Consider the following 13,152-nt stretch of genomic DNA (forward strand, 5'->3'; position numbering starts at 1 on the left):
ACCGAACCCCGTCAACCCCGTCCTCCTGGATTCGGGCGTACTTACGCCAGCGTGGCAGCTACCGCAAACGGTCCAACCCCGGACAGCAACAGTGATGGTGATTTATTCGAAACGAAGTTGACTTTATAGCTGTCGGCCACCATTGCTAGTACCAACCACTAGTGTCTTCCTTTTATCTACAAGGACTTCGCCGCCCTGAGCTCCTAAGTGTATGAAAGTATGGCACGGAGCGACGGCGCCGAATACCCATATTTACACAAAGAATTTTAGAGCGCCCGCCGCGGGATTCGAACCGGCGACCTCTGGATTGTGAGTCCAGTGCGCGGTCCGATTGATCCACACGGGCGGGACATTTATTTACCCTCACTGAATTCCTCTCCCTTGCGAGGGACATGTTTACGCGACTCAACACTTGCCGAAACAAACTGGAGCAGTTCTTAGCGCTGCAAGAGCTGATGGGGAAGTACCTATGCCCTGCATAGGTGCAAGCTCACACACTGTGGAACAGTCTTCGCCTTCAGTAAAGAACTGATTTTTTTTTTCTGTGATATATATTTAAGCTTTCCTATCCTCCTTCTCTTCCATAGTTACAGTAGCAGTTATTTTAGAAAGTTTTTTCTGCTCTCGCTTAACCGACTGAAACTGAATTTATTTCATCCAATTGATTATATTTGAATTTATTTGTAATTGTAAGAATCTCCAAAACTCTGCATTCTGTTATTAGTTAAGCAAATTGTATTCTGATTAGTACAAATAAACATGAATTGAATTGAATTGAATAAATTTCTAAAATCTCGGAAGTTTTTTTTTATTATTATTATTATTATTATTACTTTATTGAATTCAATCAAATCTTTACATTCGGCTTACACTACCCTAATGAACTTTTGTTCTTCTAAAGGGGAGTGAGATAATGCGATTCAAAACTTTAAAATTACTTTAACGGGGTAGAAAGTTGTTAAAATCACTGCGAATTTTCAGTACCATTTCTTGCTTGAGTTTAGTCAGCGTTGTTGCTTCCTTGATACTTCCAGGTAATCTGTTGAAGACGTTCGGGCCACAAATCGGGAATCTTTTTCGACCTAATTCCGTCCGGAACCGCTGCCGTTGGATTTGGTTCGACGATCTGTTGTCATGTTGGTGTTGAGCTGTGCTGAAATGCCAATTGTGATGCAAATTTTGGTTGTTCAGGATCTTATACATTAAGACTGCAATTCTCTGTGTGTACATTCCTAGGATTGGCAGGATGTTGTTCTTTAAGCGATACAGCTCGTGCGTTGGGTGTAGGTAGGGTAGCTTGTAGATTGCCTTCAGACATCGATTTTGTTGAACTTGAATTTCCTTGATGACCGTTTTGTGTGCACTCCCCCAAGCGGCTATTCCATACAGGTAACGACTTTGGATAAAAGCGTAGTAGATCTTGAGCAGGACGTTTTGAGGAACAGTCTTGCACAATTTTCTTAGTACACCGCAGAGTGATGCACAGTTAGCCACAATTTCACGCACGTGTGCGTCCCAGGAGAGGCGGTTGTCCAGATGCACCCCAAGGTACTTGAAGGTTGAAACTTCTTCGATAATTTGCTCACCAACTTGCAGTTCTGGATGCGCAGGGAGTTTCTTAAGCCGGAACATCATCATTTTGGATTTCCCAAAATTCAAAGCGAGAAGATTGTTTTCCAGATAGTTCAGAATCAGCTTCATGTCGTCCTTCATGTGCTGAATTACTTGAGTGGGAGTAAGTTCCACAAATTATTAAATTAAAATCAGAGATTTCTATAATTCTAAAATAACAAAAAAGTTAAAAAATTAAAATTCTTCAATTTCTAAATTTCCCATAATTTCTAAAATCTCTGGAATTGCTTAAACTCTTATAATTCCAAACTTTCAAATATAATCCACAAATTTCAGAATTCCCTAAAATTCCTGATTTCGAGAAAACACCTAAAAATCTGAATACATATTTATAATTTTCCAATTAATCCTAAAATTCTATGAGTGGCTAAGAAAATAACATTTTTAAATTAATTAAATTAAGGGATTATAAAATCATTGAATTATAAAAAATAAGAAAATATGAAATCTTGAAAATTGATATTTATTGATATTTGGAATTTGAAGAGTTACAGGAATTTCAGATTTTTTTTTTAGTAATTATAGGAAATCTGAAATTTCTGAAGTTTTAGAATTTTAGATATTTATGTTTTATTTTATTTTAATTTTTTTTAAATATTATGATTCATGAAATTTCAAGAAATTTGAAAAAATAGACATTACTGGAAATTTCGAATTTTTAACAGTTCAAAGAATTTTAGTGGTTTGAGTTTTTTTTTTAGATTTTTTGGAACTTCAAAAATTGAAGGAATCTATGGAATTCCTGGATTTTTGGTAATTTTAGAATTAAGAAATTTCTGTTTCGCCTTCTTCACTGAGAAAAGGCTATAAAATCACTCGAAAATTGAACTTCCTAAATACAGAGCGGATTCGTTAATTCGAATGGAACTGCATTCGAATGAGCGAATCCAAATTCGCTAATTGGAACGGCTGACAGCTGTCAAAAGCTTGAAACCACGTGTTCGGAAATTGTCGAACAATGGTGTTGAAACGTCAATATCAGTTTGACAGCTGGCCTTGACGGTTGAGTGCTTTTTAATTCGAATACGTTTCATTTAGCGAACATTTGAAGTAGAGAAATTCGAAATAACCAATCCGCTCAATGTTACAGGGTTCTAATCAAGCTACACTACCTTGCAAATATAATGTAGGAATCTGTTTGATAAAATTTTGATTAAAAACGAGATTTTGAGCATCGCGCAATTTGTGAAACTGCTGTGCAATATTTTTTTGTGAAACTGTTTATTCAAATAGTTTAATGTATCCAAACGAGTTTAACGTATCCCTATTTAGGGTCTCCAGCTGCCGGTGGGTACAAAAAAATTAATTTATTCATTCATTCAACTCTAAAAACAATTCGCTCTCAAAATTCAAGTCTGGTTGTCTGTGGCGCTCTCACTTTTTTTGCGCGTCAAGTTAGCCCTTTCTCCGGCCAACTGTCAATCACTTTTCAGCGGGGGATAGGAAACTGACATCTTCACTGTTGATTTTCCTTCAAACGTTCAAGTTCAAACGGTTTTGTGATTCTTATCCGCAGCAACATTTTCCAGCAGCAAAATGAACCGACTTTCCCGCTGGCTTGGCCGGCTGACGCTGCGTTCCAGCACGAAGACGCGATTCCCGCAGCAGCATCAATGGAACCTGCACAAGAAAGTGACCACAACGTACTCCTTCGACTCGGTGGATTACGAGGAAATTGGGTTGCCGACTAGGTTCGAAGAACCGCCGCGTGTGGCCGAGGGGCAAGACACTCGAAAATCGTGAGTAGATTAAAATCAATTTTATTTTTTGTTTGAGAAAACTTTTTTTTCAACAGATTTTGGAGCCGTTTCACCCGAAGCAATCTCTTCAAAAGCAAACAGGAGAAATCGCCTAAATCGTCGCGATCTTTTAGCTGGCTTCCGGGCGTAGCCCGTCCTTCTCCGGAAGCATTAATTCTTCAGGAACAACTCCAAGAGGACCGCAACCAGCTGGCGCGGACGCGCCTCAACGAGTCCGATTTGAAGGTAATTTTTTTAGATTAAAATTTAACATATTTTTTAACGACCTCGTTTTGAAGAAACGTCGCGGCTACTTTTGTGCCACAAACAGGCCGCTGATTTGCGTGTGCGACTGCCCGGTGGGTACGTACAGCCGGATCCGGCCGGCGGAGGACCGTCCGGCGGTGCCGAGCCCGACGTCCTGGGACGCCCGGTGGGTGTTTTCGACGGATTTGGAGCGACTGGAGGTGGAGTCTTACGAGAGGATCGAAAGAATGCTGTACGCTTAGAGATTTTTTTTAGGTTTAGTTTTAAGGTGGTTAAAAGTTACGCAAAGTTAGGGTAAGGGAGGGTGATTTTGCTTTTGTAGAAATAGTCATTTCTGTTTATTGAAGTATGAATGATTTTATTTCTGCTTTAGTGATTTGTAGTTTTGATATTCGGTAAGATATTGTTGATATTTTTTGTTTAACATTTTATGAAACAGCTTCTATTTGAACGTTGCCTAAAACGTTTCCTTACAGCAAATAAGCTAGATTATAACGTCGAACGTTGCTCTAGTCTAGTTGTAGTTGTGGCAAAAACAGAGTAAAATCAACAGCAAAATAAAACAAAACTTAAAATTCCAATCAAGACTCGTTCAAAATTCCGCGATGTATGGCTAAGCTGCAAACTTGTGTTGAGGCTTAATTTGTGCGAAAGGAACGCGAGAAAAACCGGGCAAACTGAGACACTGGCTTGGGCTTAGGACTAAGTACTAAAATCTAGGATTTGCGCGTGGTTTCAAAATCGTCCGCACGGATTAGTTCGAATTGGAGCACGCGCGTGCGGATTTTCCTGTCCCTCTTTTTAACTCTTGTTTCTCTCTCTATCACAGTGAGTGTGTGTGTGTGCTTATGGTTTTGGGTTTTAAATAACTTAGCTTAAGATATGGAGGGGGATTTAAGTAACTCAAAACGTTGTTTAAAATAAATCTAACTTAACTATCACTTACAAACTGCCTTATTTAGAAACATTCTTTCCTTTAATTTTGATAACACTTTTGATTGGGAACACTCAATTGTTTCACATAAATTGGTCTTGTTTTCTTTGTTTCAGAATCGAATGATTATTTACAACGAAATATTTGCCAGTCACATTGAAGTTGAATACATTTCGAGTGCCTTGTGTGACAATCATTACACATATTTAGATGTTTAGAAACCCTTCTGTTAAATATTAAAGCTATTTCTTAGTTGGTTTAACGCATTTTCTTAGCTTTGAGGGGAAGTTTGGGGATCAATTTATGTCTGCAAAACACCTCTCTCTTTTGTTCTCTTCCCTTAATGTTTCATTCACTATTTTTAAAATATTTAGAAATCTTCAAACAGCTGCATCTCGACCTTGTCCAGCGAGCGGGCCGACTTCCAGTCCGTCTCCGGGTAGTCGTCAAAATTGCTGGTGTCGCCCTCGAACACGAACTTTGGCACGATTGGAGGCTGGAAAAAGAAATGAAAAAAAAGTTTTTGAATACAAGATTAAATATTTATTGACTCATTTTTAACCATGTTTCATTGCGTCGTTTCTTAAATTACTTTTTCTTTGAATTATTGAGTCAAACTTCTTAAATTCTTAAATTCTTAAATTCTTAAATTTTTAAATACCTCAATTCTTAAATTCTTAAATTCTTAAATTCTTAAATTTTTAAATACCTCAATTCTTAAATTCTTAAATTTTTAAATTCTTAAATTCCTCAATATTCTTAATTTCCTAAAATATTTTTAATTTCTTAAAATCTTTAAATTTTAAAATTCTTAAATTCTCAAAATCTTTAATTGTTATGTTCTTAAATACTTAAATTTCTTAATTTCCTTAAGTTATTAATCTCTTAAATTACTTAATTTTCATAAATTCCGTAATTTCCTTAAATTTCTTTAATTTTTTGAGATCTTAATTTTAAAATTCTTTAATTCCTAAATTCTTAAAACTTTGAATAATTGAATTTTTGAATTCTTTTTTTCTTAAATTATTAAATTAATAAATTATTAAACTCTTTAATATTTAAATTCTTAAATTCCCTAATTTTATTAAATTCCTCAAATGTCTTGAACTTCTTAAATTTCTTCAATTACTTAAATTCCTCAAATTTCTTCGATTCCTAAGGGTGGTAGATGGTGTCTTTCACTTTTAGGGCAATTACTGTCAATGAATTATTCAGGGTCCAGAAATGGTAAATTGAAATGAAAAAATAATCACTATATGTAAAATGCTTCTACAAACAACACAATGATTGAAACATTCTGAATCAAAATTTGAACGTTATTCTAAAACAAACATGTCCGCCAAATGGCCGATCGGGAATGATGCCTTCCAGAGCCTTAAGTTCCAAGTTCTTTGGATTCTTTAATTTATTCAATTCCTTAAATTACTTAAAATTCTTAATTTTCTTAATTTTTAAATTCCTTAAATTAGTTAAATTACTTGAATTCCTCAATTTTATTTTTTCAAATTCTGAAATGTTGCCAAATGTTGCCGCCATCTTCAAGTAGAAAAAAATAAGTCGTAAGGTTAGAAACTTTTTAGAAATTCAAATTTAGAGAATTTAGAGATTTTGAAATTTTGACAAGGATTTCGGGGAATAAAGTACGAGCATTGTTTTTAAATTTGTCATATTCCTAGATATTATTATTATTTTTTTTTGTAGTTTTGAATTTAAAATTTACGAAATTTGTAAATTTGATTAGATTTTGAATTATTTTAATTTTTATATTGTAACAATAACAGTTTTCTGCAAGGTTTTATGGCTTTTGATATTTTCTATTTTTGTATATTTTTATTTGTTTGAATTTTTGATATCGTCATCAGGGGTGACATTGGGTCTGGGGGGTGAGATTGGGTGATACAAATTTCAGTATTTTTGTATGACCCAATCTCACCCCCAGACCCAATGTCACCCCTGATGACGGTACCCTATTGTTTATTTTTTAAAATTTAAAACTTTTATTTTTTTAATGTTTGATTTTTTGAATTTGTAAATATTTCAATTAGTGATTTATCGATTTAAAAAAATACATGCATCATTGGATTTTTAAATTTTTTTATCTCTGTTTTTTTATTTGTAGCATATATATTTTTTTCAATATTACAAATATTGCTTATTGCGAGATAAAATCACGTTTCTCCTTTGCTATGAGTAACAGGAGATTATTGCCGCCTAACTACCGCATAGTAAAAATCAACAAGTTGAACTGAAATTCTGCATTGATTTGGCTGTCAACTTGGTTTGTTTTGAATATTTTCCAAAAAGTCAGCTGAAAACTCAAGGCAACCTTTGACAACAGCCGAAAATTTGTTCTGCGGTTGTCATGCGGCTGTCATGCGCACATTATCTTGCGGTCGTATCACCGCGCGTAAACTCTAATTATTGACACCCGCAATAATACATATTTTTGAATTTCTTATTCAATTTCTGAATTTCTATAATCTGTGTTTCCATTTTTTTGTTTGTGAATCACATTTTTTTTAATTTTTGAATCTGCCAGAAAGTTTAATTCTTTTGTGCTCCCTTTATTGATCGTTTATTGAGCATTTTTCTGTATGATTTTTTGCGTTCCTTCCTAGCGTTATTTAGGTTATTTATGTTTAAAAGTTAGAATTCGACCAGAATTCCAACAAACGCCTTGACTGGGATATTCGCCTCAAAAATCATTGAGCGGTTTAAAAATGAGTAGTTTTTTGAGCGCTCAGATTTGGGTAAACAGGTTTATGAATAATTTCCATTTTCCGTGTAAGTTCTTGTTGATGTTTTGAAGGCATAAAAATTTTCGCGCCAGATTTGTCGCAACCGTTTGCCAAACCGCGTGTGTTTCCCGGAACATCCCCGTGTTTCTGTTCTGTCCCGTTCCCGTGATCGTCATCATGTTCGACGCCAACAAAATCGGCGAAGGCTTCAAGGCCCTCTATCAGCGCACGACTGGCAAGCTCCGGCCGAAATCGAACGTCACCGACTATCGAGACTTTGTGCTGCGCCGTGGCGGCGACCTGCTCGTCGTTTCGGAACCGCCCAAGTGCAACCGGAAGGCGGCCAAACTGCGCCAGCAGGGGAACCGGCTGTACCTGGACAAGCAGTACGATGACGCCGTCTCGAAGTACAACGAAAGCATCTGTTACGCGGAGGCCGGATCGGAACACTTGGGGATGGGCTATGCGAATCGGTCAGCGGTTTACTTTGAGGAGGGTGAGTACGAGTACGCGCTGGTTAATATTGGGTTGGCTCGGGAGAACCACTACCCGGAGAAGTTTATGCCGAAGCTGGTTGAGCGGGAGGAGAAATGCCGCGAGAGGCTGACCGCTGGGTTGTCCAAGGGCACGGTTCTGCCTTACAGCCTCGATCTGAACGTGGCTCCGAATCCGAAGATTCCGTTCATCGCCGATGGGATTGCGATGCGACGCTATCCGCAGTTTGGAGGGCGCGGGCTGGTCGCGGAGCGGGACTTTAAGCCGGGGGACATCATTTTGGACGAGAAGCCGATGCTGATGCATCTGAGTTCGTGGCGTCATTATTGCAGCTGCTGTGCGGCCTTCTTCCGGGGAAGCTTGATTCCGTGCCCGGGATGTGTAAATGCCATGTACTGCAGTGAGGAGTGTCGACAGCAGGACTACCGGTACTGGCATCGGTTCCAGTGTGGCTTTGTGGAGCAGCTCGAGCACGTGCAGTACGTGACGTCGATCACCGGACCGAAGCGATTCTTCTATCTGCTGTCCGCATTCGGGGACAATTTGGACGCGATGATGGCATTTTGCGAGTCCGAAGCAACGGATGACCCATTCACGGTGGACCACACCAAGGAAGATCGCATCCTGGAGGCCATGAAGGTGCTTCACCAGGCCAAGGTCAAACAACCGCTGCCCGAAATCGAAGCCATCATGCGGCTGGCCGCCGCAGCGTTCTACGCCGTGTTCATCAAGCATCAGCTCCTCCATCAGCTTGCCAACACCGGCCCAAAAAAAGACTTCATCGTGCGCACCTTCCTCGATTACATCCGCAAGAACACGGCCCTCTCGCTGGACTGTCTGGAGTTCGTCCACTTTACCAACGTCAACGCCGTCTCATCAATCTCCTGCCTCGCCAACCATTCCCACGATCCGAACGCCCTCTTCCAGCAACGCTACGGCAAGCTCCGGTTCTTCGTGATCCGGCCAATCCGCGCCGGTGACCAAATCACCGTCTCGTACGGCCCCACCTGGTGGGAACCCATGCCCTCGTACAGTTCCGTCTACACCTGTCGCTGTCCGGTTTGCGACGAAGCCGACACGGCCTGGTGTGTCCGCGAGGGGACACTCCCGAAGGAGGCACTTCGGATGCTGAACGAACGCCCTCCCCGTGGGAAAAACAACGCCGAGACGGAGGCGAACGTGCTGCGGCACTTGTTCGCGTTCTTTGACCGCTACGGAAGCTACTATCCGGAGGGCGCCATGGGACCGAAGTTGCAGGTGATTAAGCATCTGATGTGCGGACAGATCCACCAGGGAGCGTGGACGCTGGAGCGAGCGCAGGTCGCGGCGAAGGTTTTGGGAGGTGGAGTTTGAACGAAAGCGTTGAGTTTGTTTTCTTTTGTTTGATTTTGTTACTCTGTTTCTGTTTTTGCGTTATCGAATTTGTTTCTTGACAACTGAATTTTGTACTGGTTTGAAAACTTGTCCTGCCCTGATTCCAGGAGTGTTCTAATAAACGCATCGATACAACTTACCTTCAGTTTCTTGTTTATCACCACGTCCCAGTCGAGGTGTTTGAACCATCGGTGCCTTTTGATGTCTTCCGCTCCGTTCTGGAAATGGAAATAAGAAGAAATGTGTTAAAAAAAGATACAGGTAAGTTGGTTTAACAGAATTATTCAGTTCGTTTAAGCTATACACGGAGATCACAAGGAACGTGAAATTCCTAAATTTTTTAATTACTTAATTAGCAGGACAGATTCTTTGTTTACACTCTTACATTGGCCTGATTACATTGTTTTGCTAGATGAACCGAAAAACCAAAAAAATAAAATAAATAAATAAATGCTAACAAGTGCAACTGTTAAAATAGCTTATTGAACCTTTAAAAAAAACCAGTGTTGGTATTATCGCGCTCTCGCGAGAAAATTTTCTCTCTCGAGTTCTCGCCGCGAGTCTTGAGCTGCCGAGAGAAACTCACCGATTGCCCGTGCTCTCCTCCGCTCGCGAACGGGCTTTCTCGCGAGCCAGAATTGCCCGTTCGCGAGAAGTTGAACGTGTCAGAAATGAACAAAAAACAACACAGCGATTGAGGTTACACCTCTATACCATCGCCTGTATACAACAAATTGCTAGCTTGGGGCGAACGGCTAGCACGAGGCGCTCGCGAGCGCTCGCGGCGAGAGCGAGAACGCTAATGAAAATGCAAGCGCGAGCGAGAAGAGAAAAGTAGGGTAGAGTAGTCATCAATGAGACACGGGGAACAATGATAAAATGGCTCTCACAAGTCGTAGTTTCAACCAATCAGGCTCATATTTGGGGGAAAGGTGTGTCTACTAGATACACGTCTGCCATATTAGTGGCTTTGGTTATGGACGCTCCCTTGAAAAGAAATTCATAAATGTTTGATTCTGGGGTGTAAAAGTAAATTATGGACAAAAAAAACTTTTTCGCTCGTAGGCTGCCATTTACACCAAAACTAATATTTCTTAAAATTTCTTCGACGTTCTATAGGCATTAAGTTGGGCTACAATGTCCTTTCATTAGATTTGGCCAAAATTTAGAATATACTCAGAATCCAGGGCTGTCTCATTGTTCCCCACTCATTTCAGCCCATGGGTAACAATGAGACACTTTGATTTTTCTTCAATAAACTTTTCAAAATCGATGGAAATCTTTCAAAACACGAATTAATAGTGATTTTTGGCATATTTATAGAGTTTAAACTTCATTTAACTAAAAATACAAAGTTATTTGGTATTAATATATGGATTTTACAAAATTGAAATACTTTTTAGTGTAACTTTTGTTATTAAAAGTTTCATGTTGGCAAAATTGTTCTAAAATGTTCAAGGCAAGTCACCTGCAATGGAACAATACAAAAACATGATGTTTTGCTAGAAAAATGTTGATTTTCGTAGAGTGTCTCATTGTTCCCCAGCTGTCTCATTATTCCTGCCAAGTGCGTCTACAATGAGACAGTTGAATAACTCTGGCTGTAGATGTCGGATCGATTTCATATTTTTGTCAATGTTAATACACATTAAAAGAATGATAATGCAACTAAAAGCTCATTAAAACATGCTGATGAAAAAAATAGAAAAATCGTTGAAAGTTGAAAACCAAAAGTGTCTCATTGATGACTACCCTACCCTACTACAAGTTCTCTCCCTCGTTCGCGAGCGAGAAATGCTTTCCTTCTTCTCGCTCGAATTCCAATAATGAAAAAAACTCTAGAAATAGTTATACAAATCTTTAATTATTCATTGCTGAAAATTTCAAGTTTCTGAATTATAAAATTCCCAAAATTTTTAATTTTTTTGATATTTCTAGTTTTTAATGCAACTTATTTAATTTTGTCCCGCCCGTGTGGATCAATCGGACCGCGCACTGGACTCACAATCCAGAGGTTGCCGGTTCGAATCCCGCGGCGGGCGCTCTAGAATTCTTTGTGTAAATATGGGTATTCGGCGCCGTCGCTCCGTGCCATACTTTCATACACTTAGGAGCCCAGGGCGGCGAAGTCCTTGTAGATAAAAGGAAGACACTAGTGGTTGGTACTAGCAATGGTGGCCGACAGCTATAAAGTCAACTTAGTTTTTTTATTTAATTTTATGAATTTAAAATATTTCATTCTTACATTCTTACATTGTTTAAAGTGAAATTTCTTAATTTCAATTGTTTTTTTAATTTTCATGTTTTTTTATTCCAATTTTTTAATTTAAATTCTTAAAAATTAAAAAAAATATTAATTTTTGGTGGTGGGTCTCGTGGCGCAGGGGTAGCGGCTTCGGCTGCAGATCCCGATGATGCTATGAGACGCGGGTTCGATTCCCGCCTTATCCACTGAGCTTCTATCGGATGGTGAAGTAAAACGTCGGTCCCGGTTTCTCCTGTCTCGTCAGAGGCGCTGGAGCAGAAATCCCACGTTAGAGGAAGGCCATGCCCCGGGGGGCGTAGTGCCAATAGTTTCGTTTCGTTTTTTTAAATTTTTGATATTTTTTATTTTCGTATTTCTTGAAAACATAAAAATGCAAGATTTAATTTAGGAAAATGTTATGTTTTTTAATTCCCAAAACCTAAACAAAATAATCTAAAAAATTTAAGACTGTAATTTTTAGGGTCCAGAAATAGTATATTGAAATGAAAAAATTAAAATAAATTGCTTCCACAAACAACACAAAGAAAACCTTCAAGATTTGAATGTTTTTCTAAAACAAACATGGCCGCCAAATGGCCGATCGGGAATGATGCCTTTCAGAGCCTTAAAACACTTTGTATAACGTTCATTGTTGTAATTTTATTAAAAAAAATAATACACTCAATCCCCGGTGGTTGGTCACTTTTTCGTTTGACACGTTTTTAGTTTGTACCCCGTTGTTTGGTCAAAGTCAAACTAAAAAATGACGAACTGTCACTTTTTACACGGCGCTCACACACACTATCAAAACAAACGTTTGTGAACTCCGTGTAAAACGGGTGCCAAAAGTGACTCCGTTCGTTTGACAATAGTTGGTGTCAAACCAGCGGGGTTTGAGTGTAATCAAACAGGGCACTTTTAGACTTTTTGGAAAATTTGAATTGTTGGACCAAAGATCGGAAAAAGACATTAATATTCAACATAAATAAAAAATTTCGACGGTTTTGTTCGAACGCGAATCAGTTCAATACGGAGCGTCGGATCGAGGTGTTCTTTGTTACCGATTCCGGAAAATCTGCAGATTGTATGGGAAAAGTTACGTAAATTAAATTTTGATCACAGGAGGCTGAATTAGCAAACAATCTATAAACGTCAACAAACGAAAAAAAAAACAAGACGGAGTTTGTCGGGTACAGCTTGTAATGTATAAAGAATTTTGTGATACTTTTGCCTCAAAATTGCAAAAGTTTGGAATAAAATTTATAATTATTTTTTTGTTCAATTTTCGAAAACAAACGCACTTAACCCCTCGGTGGTTGGCCACTTTTAAGTTTGACATTTTTTAATTTGAACCCCGTTTGTTTGACAAAGTCAAACTAAAAAGTGACGATCTGTCATTTTTTACACGGCACTCACGCACACTATCAAAACAAAAGTTAGTCAATAAGGCTTTCTAGGCCCAGTGAAAAAAATATAATTTAACTCAAAAATGACGAACTCCTCGTCACAGTGTCCTGATGCAAACAATGATCGAGCTGTAGCTGTCACAGCCCTGCGAAGTATGTTGGCTGACATATCGGGCAATCAGTCAAATAAACCAGCTAGAAGTTGCTTGACAAAAAAAATTTGCTAGAAAGAGATAGGAAACCTGATGCAAACAAACGTCCAGCTGTCATGTAAACATACTTTGAATGTGTTGGTAAATTTCTGACTAGAAAGCCTTATAGT

At 38.7% G+C, this 13,152-nt stretch overlaps 2 protein-coding genes across 2 annotated transcripts in view; one reads left to right on the forward strand and one right to left on the reverse strand.

Moving 5' to 3' along the window:
* The first annotated feature begins 3,028 nt into the window (after nucleotides 1-3,028).
* On the forward strand, nucleotides 3,029-4,219 carry LOC120415841 (uncharacterized). The gene is made up of 3 exons (XM_039577477.2): nucleotides 3,029-3,371; nucleotides 3,428-3,617; nucleotides 3,671-4,219. Exons 1-3 carry the CDS (start codon nucleotides 3,169-3,171, stop codon nucleotides 3,878-3,880), a joined length of 603 nt encoding a protein of 200 aa, XP_039433411.1. The 5' UTR covers nucleotides 3,029-3,168; the 3' UTR covers nucleotides 3,881-4,219.
* A 711-nt stretch (nucleotides 4,220-4,930) lies between these two features.
* Nucleotides 4,931-13,152, reverse strand: part of LOC120415840 (cAMP-dependent protein kinase catalytic subunit PRKX-like) — a 154,326-nt gene continuing 146,104 nt past the window's right edge. Inside the window, exons 7-8 of the mRNA XM_039577476.2 lie at nucleotides 9,320-9,397; nucleotides 4,931-5,068 (exon numbers count right to left, since the gene is read on the reverse strand). Coding sequence (XP_039433410.1) covers nucleotides 4,943-5,068; nucleotides 9,320-9,397 — 204 coding nt within the window. The 3' untranslated portion in view covers nucleotides 4,931-4,942. The remainder of the gene's footprint in view (nucleotides 5,069-9,319; nucleotides 9,398-13,152) is intronic.

The sequence above is a fragment of the Culex pipiens genome, chromosome 2, assembly GCF_016801865.2.
Source record: "Culex pipiens pallens isolate TS chromosome 2, TS_CPP_V2, whole genome shotgun sequence".
In the NCBI taxonomy this organism is placed as follows: domain Eukaryota; kingdom Metazoa; phylum Arthropoda; class Insecta; order Diptera; family Culicidae; genus Culex; species Culex pipiens.

Excerpts from the sequence above, each read along its gene's own strand:
- LOC120415841 (XM_039577477.2), top strand. The coding sequence starts at position 3,169 with ATGAACCGACTTTCCCGCTGGCTTGGCCGGCTGACGCTGCGTTCCAGC. Across the intron at positions 3,372-3,427 it reads GGGCAAGACACTCGAAAATC|ATTTTGGAGCCGTTTCACCC; the intron begins GTGAGTAGATTA and ends TTTTTTCAACAG. Across the intron at positions 3,618-3,670 it reads TCAACGAGTCCGATTTGAAG|AAACGTCGCGGCTACTTTTG; the intron begins GTAATTTTTTTA and ends CTCGTTTTGAAG.